The sequence below is a fragment of the Vigna angularis genome, chromosome 2 (assembly GCF_016808095.1).
Source record: "Vigna angularis cultivar LongXiaoDou No.4 chromosome 2, ASM1680809v1, whole genome shotgun sequence".
In the NCBI taxonomy this organism is placed as follows: Eukaryota; Viridiplantae; Streptophyta; class Magnoliopsida; order Fabales; family Fabaceae; genus Vigna; species Vigna angularis.
Window position 1 is genome coordinate 39,985,206 of NC_068971.1, and position 18,911 is coordinate 40,004,116.

At 32.8% G+C, this 18,911-nt stretch overlaps 1 protein-coding gene across 2 annotated transcripts; it reads left to right on the forward strand.

Moving 5' to 3' along the window:
* The first annotated feature begins 7,145 nt into the window (after nucleotides 1-7,145).
* Nucleotides 7,146-17,401, forward strand: LOC108329052 (uncharacterized). Of its 2 annotated transcripts, none has more exons than XM_052872225.1 (9): nucleotides 7,146-7,379; nucleotides 7,475-7,637; nucleotides 8,905-9,273; nucleotides 9,351-9,610; nucleotides 13,493-13,634; nucleotides 13,790-14,161; nucleotides 14,282-14,413; nucleotides 14,489-14,617; nucleotides 14,731-17,401. In XM_052872225.1, exons 2-9 carry the CDS (start codon nucleotides 7,512-7,514, stop codon nucleotides 17,032-17,034), a joined length of 3,834 nt encoding a protein of 1,277 aa, XP_052728185.1. In that variant the 5' UTR covers nucleotides 7,146-7,379; nucleotides 7,475-7,511; the 3' UTR covers nucleotides 17,035-17,401. The 2 variants fall into 2 exon arrangements, with proteins under 2 accessions (XP_052728185.1, XP_017418528.1); XM_017563039.2 differs by having other exon boundaries at nucleotides 7,146-7,358.
* Nucleotides 17,402-18,911: the final 1,510 nt, after the last annotated feature.

An 18,911-nucleotide genomic window follows, 5' to 3' on the forward strand; every position in this document is an offset into this window, starting at 1 on the left:
AAAACAAATGTTAACTAATAATATTAAAACATAAAATAATAAATAATTAAATTAAATTATGTGGATTGGTGAGCCAACCCGACTTACCACGGGTTCAACCCAGTGAGTCGGATTGCCTCACAGGTTACATCCCATTTAGACAACGTTAATTTTATCTTTAGATACAAGATTCATGAAGTATTTAATTTGATTTATAGGTTATTTTTTTCACGCCACTCAATTATTTAATTTGTCACGCCAATTATAAAATAGGATATATGTAATCAAATCCTATATTTTAAGATTATTTTAGAATTTAATTCTATTGCATTTGTAATATATTTATACTTTTCAGGTCAGAACATGATAACACAGTTTATATAATATATTTTAAATACGTAATTTATTTACAAATTAAAATTTTAAATATGAAAACAATTGTTTAGAAAAATATACAACATATATTTTCATTTGAAAATTTTCCATTATAAATTGTGAAGCACGTTCGTTTTGTAAAAATGTTGGAATTTCTTATGATAACAACAAAATTATCCAAACCAAACAAAAAAGTTGGTTTATTTAATTTCAATTTCTATAGTAAATTAAAACCAAAGTAAACTTCATTTAATTTTTTGTTTAATTTGAATAAATTTAAAAAAGTCAAAACCAACAAATTATAAACACGTCAACATGTCGCATTTATTTGAGAAAAAAAGTTTTTTTTTTATAATATATGATATAATAGAGGATGATAGAATTTTTCATTTAATGTGATCAAATTTAATTTATAGACAAATATTACTATATTAATAATGATACGTTATTTAATATTTAATAAAATAAATATTATATAAAACTTGATTATTTAATAATTAATTTAATTTCATCAAAATATAATTTATGAACTGATAGAATGGATGAAATTTAACTGAAAAATATAGTGGTAACCGTGTCAAAATAATAAATAAATAATAAATAATCAATAAATAGACAAATGATAATGTGAAAATAATGACTAAAATTTGTAACATAAAATATATTCTAAGTTTTAAGGTTAAGGGTATTTTAATAATTTTTATTCTCAAAACTAAAAAAAAGAAACCCCAAACCCTTATTCACCTCTCTCATTCCTCTTAACCCTTTGTCTTTCATCTCTCTCACTCCAACCTTTTCTCTGTCATCCCTACTCTACTCCCAATTGAAAAAATCAGAAACACTTGCCATTAAATAATTTGTCTTTCTAAAGAGTTGAGTCATTGACATATTCACCTTTTGGCAAAGATTCATCCAAGATCTCTTCCATTTCACCATCTTCACTAACCTCTCTAATTCCATCATCTGCATATGTTGAATCATCATCTCTAAAAAAACCCTCTAGGCCAATTACCAATTCCTTCGGATGTCATTATGCTTGTGAAAATTAGATAAAATTATATACGACAAAAATTATAAAATGAAAACTCATTATAAAATCATTTTTTTGCAAGAAATTGTTTAACAACGAGTGTTTCTGATTTTTTCCAGGCCAATTAACAATTCCTTTGATTTGTGAAAATTAGATAAAATTAGATAAGACAAAAATTATAAAATGAAAACTCATTATAAAATCATTTTTTTTGTAAGAAATTGTTTAACCGCAAGTATTTCTGATTTTTTCCAAGCTAATTACCAATTCCTTTATGCTTGTGAAAATTGGATAAAATTAGATAAGACAAAAATTATAAAATGAAACTCATTATAAAACCATTTGTTGTAAGATTGTTTAACGGACGGTAAATGTTTCTGATTTTTTCAATTGGAACCATTTTTTGTAAGATTGTTTAACGTAAATGTTTCTATTTTTTCAATTGGGACTATAGTAGGGATGACAGAGAAAATGTTGGAATGAGAAAGATGAAAGAGAAAGGGTTGAGAAAAACGAGAGAGATGAGTAAGGGTTATAGTTGGAATGATATTTTCTCTAACTAATTTATGTGAACAATGACTAGATACTTTTTTACAATTTTATAAAATTATTCGTAAATAAGATGAGAAAGGAAGACTAATTATTTTAAAAGAATGTTCCTACTATAATTAAGAATGTTTTATAACTGATTTTCGGGTAAAACATAATATTAAAAAAGTAATTGTATTTATATGTGTTTTTTAAAAGAAAAACATTTATTTGACCTTTTTCATTTTTCAACATTTAATTATCCGTGACATTTTGACTTTCAAAAGTTCATGATTTATCATATACTTGCGAGTATTATTTATTATTTTATTGATAGTTAGCAAATTAGTTTTATGTTGGTTACATATGTTTTATATTTGATATAAATTTCAGCAATAAATATAATAAAAACTTTCTATAAAAAAAATTAATTGATATAGAAAGGGAGACATGTAACATGAGTTAATATCACAATTAATGTTATATACTCTTTAAAACAACTCAATTGTATTAAAAATAACTCATTGTTATACTAATAGATTTTTTTACCTTTAATTAAAACTTAAACCGATATAAAAATCTACATATAATATTAATTGTATGGATTAAGTTGACTCAAATGATGTAATATGTTATTTCTCTTTAAAAAGTTGATTATATTTATATGTTTTTCATCATATAATTGAAATCAACTTAACCTACTCATAACAAATATTTCCAATATTCAATTAAATAGTAAGTATCAATATTTATCAATAATTTTAGTTAAGTACATTAATATCTAATACTATAAAAAAATTATATATTACTAACAAACATAATTTCTCTATAAAAAATCTATCAATTAGTTGAGTTTACAAATAATAAATAACAAAAAATTTGTTGGTAAAATAGTAATTTATAAATTTTACTAATAAATTATTAAATTCATTGGTAAAGATAAATACTTGTAAATTTTGAGCATTGGTAAATATATAGATAAATACTTATAAATTTTGAATATTGGTAAAACTCCGTAATAAATATTACAATTGAATATTCTTTTTCCTATTCTTTTTCTTTTTATCATTTGGACTTTTTATCATTTTCTTCTTTTTCTTTTTATTTTTCTTCTTTCTCTTTCTCTTTCTCTTTCAACTCCAATAGTCATCATGTCACAACAGTATCATTGCTGATGCACTTCTATTGTCATCGAGTTTCCTTTTCCTTCTCTTTCTCTCCTTCCTCTTATCAAACTTGACAAAACTTTTATTATTTGTTTTATTGATAAATTTTGATGACAGATTAATCACCAATAAAAATATTCATTAATATTTTAAATTATAAAAGATGTTGATAAAATATGTCAATAAATTTGTATTTACTAATATACATATTTTTGTCGATAAAAATTTATTGATAATTATGAAAATTTTTGTAGTATAAATTAATACTTAGTTTAAAACTAAACTAGTCATACCTACTAATTAACTTACTATTTAATAACTGATAAATAGATTATTAAATCAAATCCTTGATTAAATCATAATTTGTTGTAGAAAATAGGTGATTATGAAATTATTTTGTTTATACACTGTATATTTGTCTTAGCTAAATTTTGGTTTTATTTAGATTGAATATATACTTGACGTAAATAAATTTTCAAAGTCCCAAATAATTTAATCAAGATTTCAATTTAAAAGGTGTGATAATTTTTTTTAAAAAAAAAGCAAGTCTAGTTCACCCTTCTTATATTTTTGACCATTTGTTTGAAGAGCTATAAGTTCTTCTTTATTGACATGTTCATGAAACAACTAAACCTAAACATAACATAGTAAGATATTGATGAACAATATATTAAAGCATGAGAACAATTTTTTAAGAATAACAATTATACTTTAATACATTAATATTAAAGCATGTGTTTTATTAGAATATTATCCAACAATTTGTCAAAATAATTTTTTCCTTCATTTGTAGGGATTAAATATATATTATTTAATGTATTATTTTTAATAAAAATGCATGATATATTAGTTTTTTCATATAAAATGAGAAGTCTCTTTAATAAAAATTGTAACATCCCAATTATATAGTATTATAATTATAAAGGAACAATCACATAATTGATAAAGTAAATCAGTTAAGAGATAAGAAATATAAAGTTAATTTACACTCATCTAACATAACCATAAAATCAACTTTATATACAACATACTAGGCTCAAAACTATGAACAAGAATAGTTATCTAAACATAATCACTATATGTATAACTACTAAGCATCTGAGCCATCTCTAACTAACTCTTGCTCCACGGTTACCTTATTACCTTCTGCTCACACCCACCAAATGATCATAACTAAGATAATAATGCATAGGAACATACCAACAAGACACAAACAAAGGGTAAGCTAGTGATATAAAACAAATCATAATATACATTAACATTTCATACATGAATCATCATTCATATAAAGTTATCCTAACATCTTAAACATGTCAAAATCAAGACTGGACTATCCATATTTAGTATAAATGTCGAGCTATGATGGGTTGTGCACTTGTGGTGACCTTTATTACTTTGCAAAGTCATTGTCAACGAGTTTCACCCTACCACACTCACAAGGTTAGTCTATATTGCCTCTTAGGCTATACTAGAAACACCTAGGCTAAGACCTTCTTCTACTCTGATCACATGTATCAAACCTCTTTACTTGAGAATGAATGATCATAAGAGTTATAAGATAACCCTCAAGACTAAGCTCCCTATATTCATACCAACAATACTTTTATACAACCGTTAAGAATCCTACTTAGGACTCTTACACACCTCATTCCACTCAAACATATATTCCAAACATTACCACAAATCACACAACAAACCATTATAACTTTTAAAATCATACACATAAAAGAAATTATTCAAAAACACTTAAGAACGCAGACCCACATCGCCCCAAACAACATCATCTCGCCTAGTGAAAGGCAAAACAAAAGCCTCCCAAGCTAAGCGAGCTGACAGGCTTAACCTCTGCAACTCCCTGTCAAACACCCTAAATACTAGCCAACGAGCTCTTCCACTCGCACATCGAGCTCCAAAACAGAAAGCTCCCCAAGCTTAGTGAGCTGGCTTGCTCAGCCTCTAGAACTCACTACCATAACTCTCCTAAACTCGCCCAGCGAGCTCATTTTGCTCGCCCAACCTGGCTGCGTAATTATGCAATACCAAAATTGCATAATTAACACTCCTAAACCCCCCATGACCTATTTTAATCATTGTCATCAACTTCTAACACTCTTAGATTGAATTATAAACTATTTTAGACTTAAACAAAAGTGTTAAACCAAACTTAAACTAGTTATCAACTATTTTATCACTAGATTTCACTTAAAAACATTTAACATCTTCCATTTAAGACCATAATTGAATTTTACAAGTTCTAGCTCATTTTTAATTAATTTAGGAAGTCTAACAAGTCAGAAATGACTTACGAACACACTCCCAAACCTTCCATTTAGACACAAAATCTATGATTCAAATTCTCACTCCAAACTCCCAAAATGCACTTAAAAACCAATCAAAACACTACCAAAATACTACTAACTCTATCTAGACTAGATTTCAACTAATTAATCACTCTAATAAATCTCAATTCACCTCTAAACATACTCTAAAACTGAATTTAATCTTTCTAACCTTTAGCTAAAAAACTCACATCCCAAAATGTCATATTTTGACCAAAAACACCTATTATTCCACCTAGTTCCATTCTCCTCCCCTTTTAACACATTGCAACACAACCAAAAACATCTCAACATCACAAATCATCATAATTAAGAGTTTAGCACCAAATCAACACAACTCACCAAACCTTGCTTATAACTCAAGGAATCCTAAAAACGCCTATAGAACACAGAAAAGTGATCAAAGAGAGTCCTTAGAAGCTCTGATCAACAAGGAACTAAGAGAGGTAGATAACACATGCGAAAAAAAGATTCCTATGCATGATCTCAAACTAAAAGCGAAAAGGAAAAAATGTTTGAAACTTACTTACTCTATAGAAGAAACTGCTCGGATGAAAATGAAAATTACTCAGCCGTGATCTCCAAGGTATTTCTTGATCGTCAAATAGATGATTGTGTAGTTAAATTTCTTAGAAAGAAAATAAAGAAACTCAAGGAACGAGTTTTTGGAGAAATTGTTTGTGTTTTAAGTAATGAAATGAGTTTAAGAAATTTTATTTACATTATTAAATTATTTTAAAATAAAATTCTCAGTCTCATTATTTTAAAACACCTATCAACTTTAATATTTAGTTTTTTAGTTCTTTACAAAAATATTTTGGGATAAGTTAGTTAAATCATTAGTTTTATTTCAATCAGAAAAAAGTGAAAAAAATTATTTAAATGAAATCTATAAAAAGTTAAATATATTTAGTTATTATTAATATTTTTATTTTAATTATTTATTCAAATATAATAAAAAATAAAAATATTTAGAAAAGTCAAATTTACGTCAAAATCTCTCTCACACACACATATACATATATATATATATATATATATATATATATATATATATATATATATATATATATATATATATATATATATATATATATATATATATATATATATATTAAAAACTTTACAATATAGTTAATTATACGATTTTATGTATAAATTATTCATATGTGTGCAAAAAGTTTAATTTATATATCTTTTAATATATTTTTCTTTAGTAAAAATTTAATTACTATTTTTATTTATTTTTGTCCTTTCATTTTATTTATGTGACTAACACAATATTATATATGTATTAATTAAAATTCCAAACTAATTGTTAAACTAAAAATAATATAAAGTTAATAAATATACATGTTAAATAATGATATATATATATATATTTCCTCTTACAACAATCTTAAAATATATCAGTATTTTATATTTTATTCTAAAACACAAATCACCATATTCAAAAGTAATTTCAATCTAATCAATTTAATAATATATGTGTGTAAAATAGAAGAAAATCCTCTTCTTTTAAACATTGAATTATTTTTTCACCATCCACTTGATGAATTACTTTCTTTTCATAGAAATTGTGAATTATGATTTATAATCCCTAATTAATTATGTTAATTTGATGTTACTACCTAATTTATACAATATATGATGATAAGCTAACAAAGAATGAGCTTTGTTGTTGCTTTTGAGTTTTTAACCGCGCCTATAAAGGGAGCAGCAGCATTTCTAATTACCAATACACCAAAAGACCAAATTTTCATTTATTTTTTCTCCTCAAAAATATATTCATTCACACAGGCAGTCGCCCACACCCCAAATCTCATCGTCTTCGTCTCAATCCTCGTCGATCAAAAACCCTTACGCTTTTGTCTCTCTTACACCCAATTTTCCAGAATCTTCGATCGTGGTTGGGTGTTCCTTCAAGCAATAATTTCTCCGGTTCGATTTTAATTTATAAAAGTATTTATTTCGATCTATCTGTTAGTTCTGGTTGTGTTTTATTAATTCTCAGCTTGTTTTATTTTCGTATCTGATTGATGTGAATTTCATAATAGATTATGAGTTGTGAATGAATATTGAGGATTTTTGAAAATGCCGGGATTAGCACAAAGGAATGAACAACTCACTAATGACTCGTCGAGGTCGCAGTGTACAGTTTCTTCAAATGGATTCTGGTCGAAGAATTCCAACGACGTTTGCTACAATCAACTCCAGAAGGTACTGACATTTTATACTTTTTATTTTTTACTTCTTATTGTATTTTGGATTGTCGTGGAATCACTGTTTTAGATTGGTTATTGTGTTAATAATGGTGGTTTGGTTGGGTTTATATTGGATCTTACTGTTGGAACACTAGTTTGATTACTTTCATGGGGTTTGGATTCATAGTTTCAGTACTTTTCTGATTGATAAATGTCATTTCAGTGACTCTTTAAACAAATTTTTTTGTGACTTGTTCTTTTGTCGTGTTGCCAATTGAACAATATCTGTAAAATTTTCACACTCCTTTCCTGGAAGATATTTTTCTAGCTGGGCAATGAATTGTCAACAATGAATCACACAAACTTCAAAATGGTTTTGAAAGTACAGGGGTTGGGACAATTACAGATAGTTCTACCTGTGTTCTACCATTTTTAACTTCTATTTGTTTTTTAAACTTTACACTAATAGGGATGTTACACTACTGCAATAATGAGACACATTATTTTATGTGTTCATAACAATTAAAATGTTGTTGACTATTGAAACAATAATGTTTCTCTCTCAATGTAGATTTAATTTTTTGTTAATATTTTATTGTTTTTGCATGTATACTCTTGCTATGCATCATCTTGGGATTTTAGAAATTGCTTCATGGCCACAATTGTGGCTGCATTAACCTTATTTATTCACAATATTTCACAAAAACAAGGATTGTAATGAAATTTAATAGTGGCTGCCATTTAAAATCTTGGTCTATTTTGTGTTGTATTTCATTCTGTGTCATATCCAACCTTCCAAGCAAATCAATGATAGTGAGCATCTTTGACCTTTACCTTGTTCTCTTGATAAAAAATGGAACTTTGACATGCTTACCTTGTCTCTTATTGGTTTATTACATTTTTGTGATACAGTTCTGGAGTGAGATGTCACTGCAATGTAGATTTAATTTTTTGTTAAATATTTTATTGTTTTTGCATGTATACTCTTGCTACGCATCATCTTGGGATTTTAGAAATTGCTTCATGGCCACAATTGTGGCTGTATTAACCTTATTCATTCACAATATTTCACAAAAACAAGGATTGTAATGAAATTTAATCGTGGCTGCCATTTAAAATCTTGGTCTATTTTGTGTTGTATTTCATTCTATGTCGTATCCAACCTTCCAAGCAAATCAATGATAGTGAGCATCTTTGACCTTTACCATGTTCTCTTGATAAAAAATGGAACTTTGACATGCTTACCTTGTCACTTATTGGTTTATTACATTTTTGTGATACAGTTCTGGAGTGAGCTGTCACTGCAAGCTCGCCAAAAATTGTTGAGGATAGACAAACAATCCCTTTTTGAGCAAGCTCGTAAAAATATGTACTGCTCCAGGTGCAATGGGTTACTTCTTGAAGGTTTTCTGCAGATTGCTACGCATGGGAAATCTTTGCAACAAGAAGGGGTGGATGGCCACTTTCCTTGCAACAGATCCGGAGGTTTGCGAAAGCTAAACGGTGAAGGATTAAGCATTATGAATGGATGTCAAGATGAAATCCAAGATCCATCAATCCATCCTTGGGGAGGTTTGACTACAGCACGAGATGGCTCATTAACACTAATGAGCTGCTACTTGTATTCAAAGTCTTTGAAAGGACTGCAAATTGTAAGTGTGGCTCATTTATATTGGATCTTATGGCATTCTTTTCCCTGTTGGTAGCTAAACATTTTCACATGTGTTAGGTATTCGATGGGGCACGTTCCAGGGAGCGGGAAAGAGAACTGCTTTATCCTGATGCCTGTGGTGGGGGAGGCCGTGGTTGGATAAGCCAAGGTATAGCTAGTTATGGTAGAGGACATGGTACAAGAGAAACATGTGCCTTGCATACTGCCAGACTTTCATGTGATACACTACTAGATTTTTGGTCAGCACTGGGAGAGGAAACACGACTTTCCCTTCTAAAAATGAAAGAAGAAGATTTTATTGAGAGACTTATGTACAGGTATCTATCTATTTACCCATTCCTTAGTGTTAAGTCTTAGGTGAGTGGGGATTGTTACTAATAATATAAATTTTATTATTACAATCTGGTTGTACAGTTGAAATTGACATGCAAAATTTCTAGAGTGTGTCTGTCTTTGATAAAAGATCACTGTCAAAAGAGTCAGTGAAATAATAAGAAGAAAATAAAGATTTTGGGGGTTTGATCTTTTTACCCATAATCTACAAGTGATTTGAACTCAACTAGCTATATGTTGGTTTCTAGAACAATTGAGCTGCCTTTGGTGCTTAAAAAGTTGAATGGGGAATCTATCATATAGACATGAAGCTAAAAAAGTTGTTTAGCAGAATACTCCAGATGCAGTAAATATGAGTAATTGTAGTGCTGTATTAGTGGAAAAAGTTTCTTACATTTATGTCGTATAATAGGAAATGTTGTAGTGATTCTTGGATTTATTGGTTGAAAAATAAGAAATATCATGGATAGGCAGGGAGAGCTGCTTATTCTATCTCAGTTAGTAATGTGATGTTTTTCATTCTTTGTTGAATGTGTGTTAACTGTCTGCTTTTATATTGCCCCAGAGTTATTTACCCACGGTCAACCAAAGGATGAATCTATTAATTGAATTTCTTGGCAAAGCCCATCTGATATTGAAGGTTTTGCCCTGATTCTTGTTTATGACAGTTTAGACTAGAAATTATATGATTAAAAATTGTCCAAAAACAGTTGTTGTTCTTCCTAGAACTATTGTAATGTAAAATCTTGGAGAATTGGAATGATTCAGTTTGTTCTTAGACTCCATTATTTATGCAATTGCAAAGTTTAGGAAATTGGATACTTGGTACTTGTGGGTTGTAAACACAAGTAGTTTGGATGAGAAAGTATGATTTTGTAGGAGGCAATTAGATATTTTGGGACTTTGTGGAGTGCAGATATGGACATCTAGATAAAAGCTGGTTATGTTATGTGAGAGTTTTCATCCAATTACGGAGAAGATAAATCAACAGGTGCGATGTTGTTAGGATTTAAAGTTGACATTATTCTCTACTCAAATGATGTGGTGATTAACATTTTCATTTAGTTTTAGGGCGATAATTTAGCCAACACGGTGCTGTCCACTGAGACACTGTCCTTTTTGTGATTACGATGTTTGTTATGGGATTTGTTAAAAAAACACAAGTGGAGTGAGTTTAATGAGATCCATAATTAATGGAACCTGAGTTAAGAACAACAAAGAAACAAGAAAAGAATTTGAAGAACAGTGTATTGGATATAAATAATTGACAAGGAGGCTTCGGGACCTTCAGAGGGGTTTTGTCAAAGGCATTGCGGTGGATTAGAATGTTAACTATATATTTTTTATATAAATAGGATAAACTTAATCTATTATTGATTCAATTCACACTGTTTTTAACATTATTGCTGGTTTAAATTTAAATAGCATTTAAGTGTATTTTCTGGAGTTACATTTTCTGAGCTAAAAATATTAAGTGAAGCCTTATGTTGCATACTGTTTATTTAAATTTTCTTTCGTTGTGTCTGTTGCTGCCTTGTTCTACTGGGTCAGAGAATTTGCTGCTTTCTATCATCACATGGCTCTTTGTCTATTACAGTTAGATTATAGAAATAAATATTTTAGTCTCTCTTTTGAACATATTTACTAATGTTCATTTGAATACATAAAAGCAATGCTGATAGGAGATGATGAGTTTACGAGAAAAGGAATAAAACATTAAATGCCTAACTGCCTTAGCAGTTAGGAAGGGCGGGGGTATTGGCTGTATAAATAGCAAATAAACAATTGTAGTGGGGGTCGATTGTTTTGATTGTAGTTCTAACAGGATTTGTCATCCTGAGGGGGGAGGTTAGGCTCTCTAGAGGGAGGTTATGCTCCCAGACCATTCTTTGTAAAGAGGATTCTTTTACTGGAATAATAGAAAAATCCATTCTTCCATTACTATTTCTATCTTTTGAGTGTCTTCTTGTTAGGTTCCAAACCCAGGAACCTAACAAATTGGTCCGACCTGTCGTTTCAAGAAGCAGCTGGATCAAGAAACTGCCGTAAAACTAGGAGAAGGGTGCCAGAGGATCAAGAAGTAATCAAGAAACTGCCGGATCCCAAATTGGGCGCGAGAACTAACTATGGAGGGAACGACGGAGGGAAGACTGGAGGCATTGGAGATTACGATGGAAGGGATGAAGGCTGAGTCCACCACCGTACGTCGGGACCTGCAACAATTAATGCGGATGATGGGGGCGCAGACTAACAACCACGACGACAACTTTGATGGGAGTCAATCGTTCGTGAATGAAATCCACGGAGGCGCGATGAGGAAACTGGAGGAAGAGGCGGCGGCGATCATCAGGGGGTGCAAAATAATTGGAGGAAGAGGGTGGACTTACTCACGTTCGAAGGGCTGGAACCTCACAGTTGGATCAATCAGGCTAAACGATTTTTCGATATCCAGAAGGTGGCAGAGGAAGATAAGGTGGAACTCGCGTACATCAGCATGGAGGGCAGCGCGAGTTACTGGTTCAAGTTTTGGAAAGAAAAGGCCACAAATCGTTCTTGGGAGGGCCTTAAAGCAGCCATGATCGGCCAATTTTGGAGTGGGTTTCAGGGGTTCTTATTCAAACGACTGGCGACGTTGCGGCAGGAGGGAACCGTGGAAGACTACGTTCGCTTATTTGAGATGTTGGTGGGGCAAACCCGTGGCGTATCGAAGGAGCAGATTTTGGGTTATTTCCTCGCCGGACTGCGCGAGGACATCAAGGGGCAGGTTCGAATTCTTGATCCTCAGGAGATGATGGTCGCGATGAGAATTGCGAGAGACGTGGAGGACGCGGCGATCAAGCGAGAGGGGAAAGTTGGAATGAGACCAAGAATTCGCAATCTTGGGGATGAGCGATCAGGGCAGTGACAAGAAACGAGATCAGTCGCCCTAATTCGAGTTGACCGAGGGAGGCAGAAAGTGTAGGATCGGTGAGAGAGAAGGAGTCGCAACAAGTGCCAACACTAGACCGAACGGTATGGGCGGGAGCGACAACAGAAGCCGATCAGTTAGGAACCTTCCCTATCCTGAGTTCCTGAAGAGAAAAGAAGAGGGGCGATGTTTTCGATGTGGGGGACCATTTGTGCCCGGTCACCAGTGTCCAGAAAGGAGCCTGTGGGTGGTACTCTTAGCAGAGGATGAAGAAGACGATGAAGAGAAGGATGTGCCACCACCCAAGCCTCCTGAATTGAATTGGAAGACATAGCTAGTGGGTTTCCTTCATACGGTAACACATTGAGGAAGGGAGCCATGAGATCAAGCTTCCCGCTTCCAACCTTGAGGACAAGGTTGTTCGGTAGCGGGGTGTAGTGTTAGGAGATGGTGAGTTTACGAGAAAAGGAATAAAACATTAAATGCCTAACTGCCTTAGCAGTTAGGAAGGGCGGGGTTATTGGCTGTATAAATAGCAAATAAACAATTGTAGTGGGGGTCGATTGTTTTGATTGTAGTTCTAACAGGATTTGTCATTGTCATCCTGAGGGGGGAGGTTAGGCTCTCTAGAGGGAGGTTATGCTCCCATACCATTCTTTGTAAAGAGGATTCTTTTACTGGAATAATAGAAAAATCCATTCTTCCATTACTGTTTCTATCTTTTGAGTGTCTTCTTGTTAGGTTCCAAACCCAGGAACCTAACAAATGCCTACTAGTTCATTACTAGCACTATTTAATGTATTTTGTCACCAACAGAAAATATATATGAAACTTTGCTTCAAAGATGTACGGTATTTGGTGATATCACTTTTTCCCTATGTACATGTACACAATTATATGTTTCAAAGGATGCTCTTTGCTTTTATTTTTTACTAATGTGTTACCATATCTATATCAGGTTTGATAGCAAGAGATTCTGCAGAGACTGTAGAAGAAATGTTATTCGAGAGTTCAAGGAACTAAAAGAATTGAAGCGCATGCGTAAAGAACCTCGCTGCACGAGCTGGTTTTGTGTTGCTGACTCAGCTTTTCAATATGAGGTGTGACTTGCACATTCCTATCCTGTAAAATCTACAGCGATTGAGATTTTAGTGGAATTATCTACGGAATATCTATGAAAGATTGTTTCATCAAGCTATTGACAACTATAATCGAACTTCTATCTAAAATGACATCTGCCATTCACTTTTATTAGGTATCTGATGACTCAGTTCAAGCTGATTGGCGTCAGACATTTGCTGATGCATCAGGAACATATCATCACTTTGAGTGGGCTGTGGGGACAACCGAAGGAAAATCTGACATTTTGGAATTTGAGAATGTGGGATTAAATGGATGTGTTCGAGCCAGTGGCCTGGATCTTGGTGGTTTGAGTGCATGTTTTGTCACCCTCAGAGCTTGGAGATTAGATGGACGATGTACTGAATTTTCTGTTAAAGCCCATTCGTTGAAGGGTCAACAGTGTGTACATTGCAGGTTAACTGTAGGAGAAGGTTTTGTTACAATCACAAAAGGGGAAAGTATCAGAAGATTCTTTGAGCATGCTGAAGAGGCTGAGGAAGAAGAGGTAATTCAAGTTTCTCTAAGAAAATAAACCTTGTTAATTATCCATCATTCTTTGATTTTGATAATTATTCACGAGGAATTTGTCAGATTAGTTTTCATGTTATATTATGTATGCTCTCAGGATGATGATTCAATTGACAAGGATGGGAATGAGCTTGATGGAGAATGCTCCCGTCCCCAAAAGCATGCAAAAAGCCCTGAACTTGCTCGAGAATTTCTGCTAGATGCTGCCACTGTTATTTTCAAAGAGCAGGCATGTTTAGATTAAAATATTATTTTCTGTGCATGTCCTTTCTTGTTCGGTCACTGACCGTGTCTTATCCTTCAGGTTGAAAAGGCTTTCAGAGAAGGAACAGCACGCCAAAATGCACACAGCATATTCGTCTGTCTTGCACTAAAACTGCTGGAGGATCGAGTGCATGTAGCTTGCAGAGAAATCATTACCTTGGAAAAACAGGTCTTGGTTATTATGCTTTTAGGGAAAAGGCTCTTGGGGACAGGAAAAAAAACTCTTTTTTTCTTTTTTTAAATTACACTTCCTAAAGCCCAATTGTATGAATTTGTCTATAGATGAAGCTTCTTGAAGAAGAAGAAAAGGAAAAACGAGAAGAAGAAGAACGCAAGGAGAGGAGAAGGACAAAGGAAAGGGAGAAAAAGCTTAGGAGGAAGGAAAGACTAAAAGGAAAAGAAAAAGAAAAAAGGTGTTCTGAATCAAATGATGCTCTTGGTTCTCCTGAAATCTCAAAGGAAGAATTGTCTGCAGTTGCTGATGTGGAGCAAAATTGTCCTAATAACTGCAGGAATTTAGTTATTGAAACAGAAGAGACTAATCTATTGAGGGATGATTCTCCTAAAATCCAAGGTGAAGAATTGTGTAGCGAGGATAAAACTTTGAAACCACAAGACCTCTCTCTCGATGATTGTGAGGGAGAAATTTCAAATGCAAAAGACGAGATGGATCAGTCTACAATTGAACAATCAATGCTTTCTCATCGAAGATTAAGATGCAGGAAAGAATTTCAACAGGATATGCCTATGAAGTGGTCTGACAGACGGCGATATGCAGTTGTTTCAGAAAATAGTGTGATGGTTGGCAGATCTGAACCAAGACATTGTGTAGAGAGTTTTATGACTTCATCGAGGACAATGAATGGGTTGAATAGGCTATCGAGGATTAATGTCCCAACAAAATCAAATTGTAGAAATGGTGGTCCTCCCAAGTTTAATGAGAAGTTTTATAGTTCCAAGAATCGGACAAATGAGAGATGTGATATTCATTCTTGCAGCTGTAGCTTGAGTAATGAATACAAGACAAGGGTTGAGCAACATTCTCCTATGACTAGAGTTAGTCGGGAGACAAAGCCTACATGTCAGTCTGAGTCTGCAGGGGATACATCCAAGCAATTTTATCGTGGTACCAAGAATAATCAAGTAGACTATATGCACGAGAGTAATGGAAGATCCAAAAACAAAATTATTTTGGGGAACTATCCTGGCCGGGATTTGTTTCAATCGAAGAGAGTTTGGGAGCCTACTGAATCTCAGAAGAAGTATCACAGCAGTAATTTTGAGTCTGATGTTATTTTGGGGTCCACTAAAGTTCAAGGAACTCAGTCTGATCTGATCAAGTCATCTATTGGAGAAGCTGCTGAGTCAGGTGAAAATGATGTTGAGGAATGTAGTTCAAAGAGATTTGGTGGAGTGGATGAAAGGTGTCAAAATAATTTTCACGTAGAAGCTGAAGGTTCTTGTAGCTCTATGGAAATTGCTTCAGAGGAACCTGGAATATGTTCAACTGGAGGCTTTGCCTTGAACAGTTCTGCTGATCCCACTCAAAGTAGCACTTTTAGCTCTGATAACTGCTCATTATGTTTAAGTGAGGGTGATAACAATACCACCTCGTCAAACCATGAAAATACAGAATCCTCCATCACATCAGATTCAGAAGATGTTGGCGGGCAATCTGAAGTAAGAAATAATTTGGATTACATGGAAAATATATTGTCTGATTGTCATGAAGTTGCCACAGAGAATAACGAGAATGCAAACGGGGAGGAGGGTTTGGTAAGAAGTTCAAGTTCACTGATTGGTCCGTCCTTTGATGGTACAACAAATTATGCATTTGGGAATCATGTGGAAACTGCCCAAAATTTTGATGCTTGTTTTCCCACCACTAATGTGTGTTCTCAACCTCAAAGTATGTTTCCACCGTTGTCAAACCAAAATATTCATTTTCCAGTGTTTCAAGCTCCTTCAACAATGGGTTATTTCCATCAAAATCCGGTTTCATGGCCAGGAGCTCCTACAAATGGGTTGATACCCTTCCCACACACAAATCCCTATTTATATGCCAGCCCTCTTGGATATGGCTTGAATGAGGACCCACGCTTCTGCTTGCAGTATGGAGCCTTGCAGCAACCAACTCCCATTTTCAACCCTGCCGTTCCTGTTCATCAGCCAATTGCCAGAGCTAATGTCTTGAATGCAGAGGTACGGACTCGGGTTTCCAAGCCAGCTTCTTTGCTACAGCATCTTAATGGATCTTTTGCAGAAAGGGCCGTTCCAGCTGGAACTATTTCCAAGAAACCAACATTATATGGAGAAGTTATACATGATAATTCTGCGAAGTCACTTGACAATAACAATGATTTTTCCTTGTTTCATTTTGGTGGACCCGTAGCCCTCTCAAAAGGATGTAAATCGGCGCACACATCTTTGAATGGAGATACTACTGGCGATTTTGGGTCAAAAGGTTCAGCGGATCATGTTGAAAATGTCCATAATTGCAATAAAAAAGAGACTCCTGCTATGGAGGAATACAATCTGTTCGCAACAAGTAATAAAGGTTTCCAATTTTCTAAAATGATAAAGTGAGAAGAATAAGGTGGCTGTTGTGGAATCCGGTCCCTATCTTCACATATGGTAATGGAGGTTTGAGTGCCTTGTAATTTGGTGAACAATAAGCTTCCTTTCAGCAATTTCCAATTTAGCCTATAGCTTGATTAGTTAATTGTTGTCCAATTGTCTTTTTTTGTCGGTGTAGAGAAAGATTGAGAGTGCTGGTATTTTAAAAAGATTTTTTGTGAGGTCATAATCACCCTAAAGTTTCATTGAAGCATTTGTTCTTGATAATTCTTTTTGTCATATACTGAAACCAAAACAGGCTTTATAGTGAAAGCTGTATTTGGAGTTTTGAGGCCATATTGTCATTATGATTAAAGCATTTGCTTGACTGAGGTTATTTTGCCCCCTCTGATAAATTACTGTATGAGTTATTGAATTCAAATTTAGATCATTTCGTGTGAATCTCACTATTTTTGTGACACAGGGATATGCAACATTTGAGTATATGTAGATAGAGTGAAAGTGGCATAGGGTGGTGTGAAGATATACAGGGAAATTTGAGAAAACTAAGTGTATACGGAAAAGATAAAAGATTAGGGTGATACAAAGTATTTTTAGTAAGGCTTTTTGGACATTTTCTTTTGGTTCTTAACTAAAGTTTATTTTATACCCTTGTGAAATGTTAATCTTTGAGATTAGAAGATATTGATCATGTAACAAACTACTCTTTATTTCACATTTTTTACGTGGATTTAATAATGTGACATGATTTTCTTAGAGTTTATTAAAATTTTAAACATGTTTTTATTCTATTAAAATGGATATAGTGTTTTTTTTACTCTATTGAAATATATTTATTTTCTTTAGTTATTTAACTTTATGTAATGTTATTTTTTAGCTCACAAAATTAGACAATATTAAATGTTAATGATGTGATAGATGATTATTTAATCATTATTTCTAACATGAATTTAATTGAATGACATTTTTTTTAAAGTTTATTCACTTTTTGTTCACTAGAAAGTTATTTAGAATATAATATTTTGGTAATCCTGTATAATGAGTTATTCAATAACCTAAATACAAAATTATGTTGTGAGACACTGAAAACTATAAATATCAGTTCAAAATCTAGGTATAAAAGATAACAAATTTTAATTAAAGGAAATATTGCTTCAATTTAAAGATTCAAATATTTAGATTTTTAATAATCTTTTAAAAAATAATATCACACAATTAAATGCATGAGGCAATGTATCATAGTCAATATCACTAACATTGTCTAACTAAAAATTAAAAGTAATATTTTACAAAATCAAAATACTAAAAATTGAAAATTTTAAATTAGAGTAAAAGATAATAAATGGCCCTCAATTAAACATTTTATGAATATTTTATCTTTTAAACTAAATAATCTTTAGCGCTTTTTTTGGTATATTTATTTTTGGAATGACAAAAATGGTTAAGTTTGGTGGGTATGTCCGATCATAAAAGTGAGTCAAGACAACATTTTCAAGAGAGCTTTTCCTTATACCATCACAAATTTTTTCTTGTACCATCTCATTCTATAATTGCCCTTTAGTGAAAATTGAACTATTGTAAAGAGAAGGAGAAGAGGGGGTGGTGGTGTGTGAGGGTGGGTGACAGAAATGGAAAAGAGAAGGAGAAGAGGGGGGGGTGGGTGACAGAAATGGGAAAGAGAAGGAGAAGACGGGGTGTGGTGGGTGTGAGTGATGAAAATGGGAAAGAGAAGGAGAAGATGAGGGGGGGGGGGGGGGGTGAGTGTGAGTGACGGAAATGGGAAAGAGAAGGAGAAGGAGGGAGGGGGTGGTGGATGTGAAGGTGGGTGACAGAAATGAGAAAGAGAAGGAGAAGAGGAGGGTGGTGAGTGTGGGTGACGGAAATGG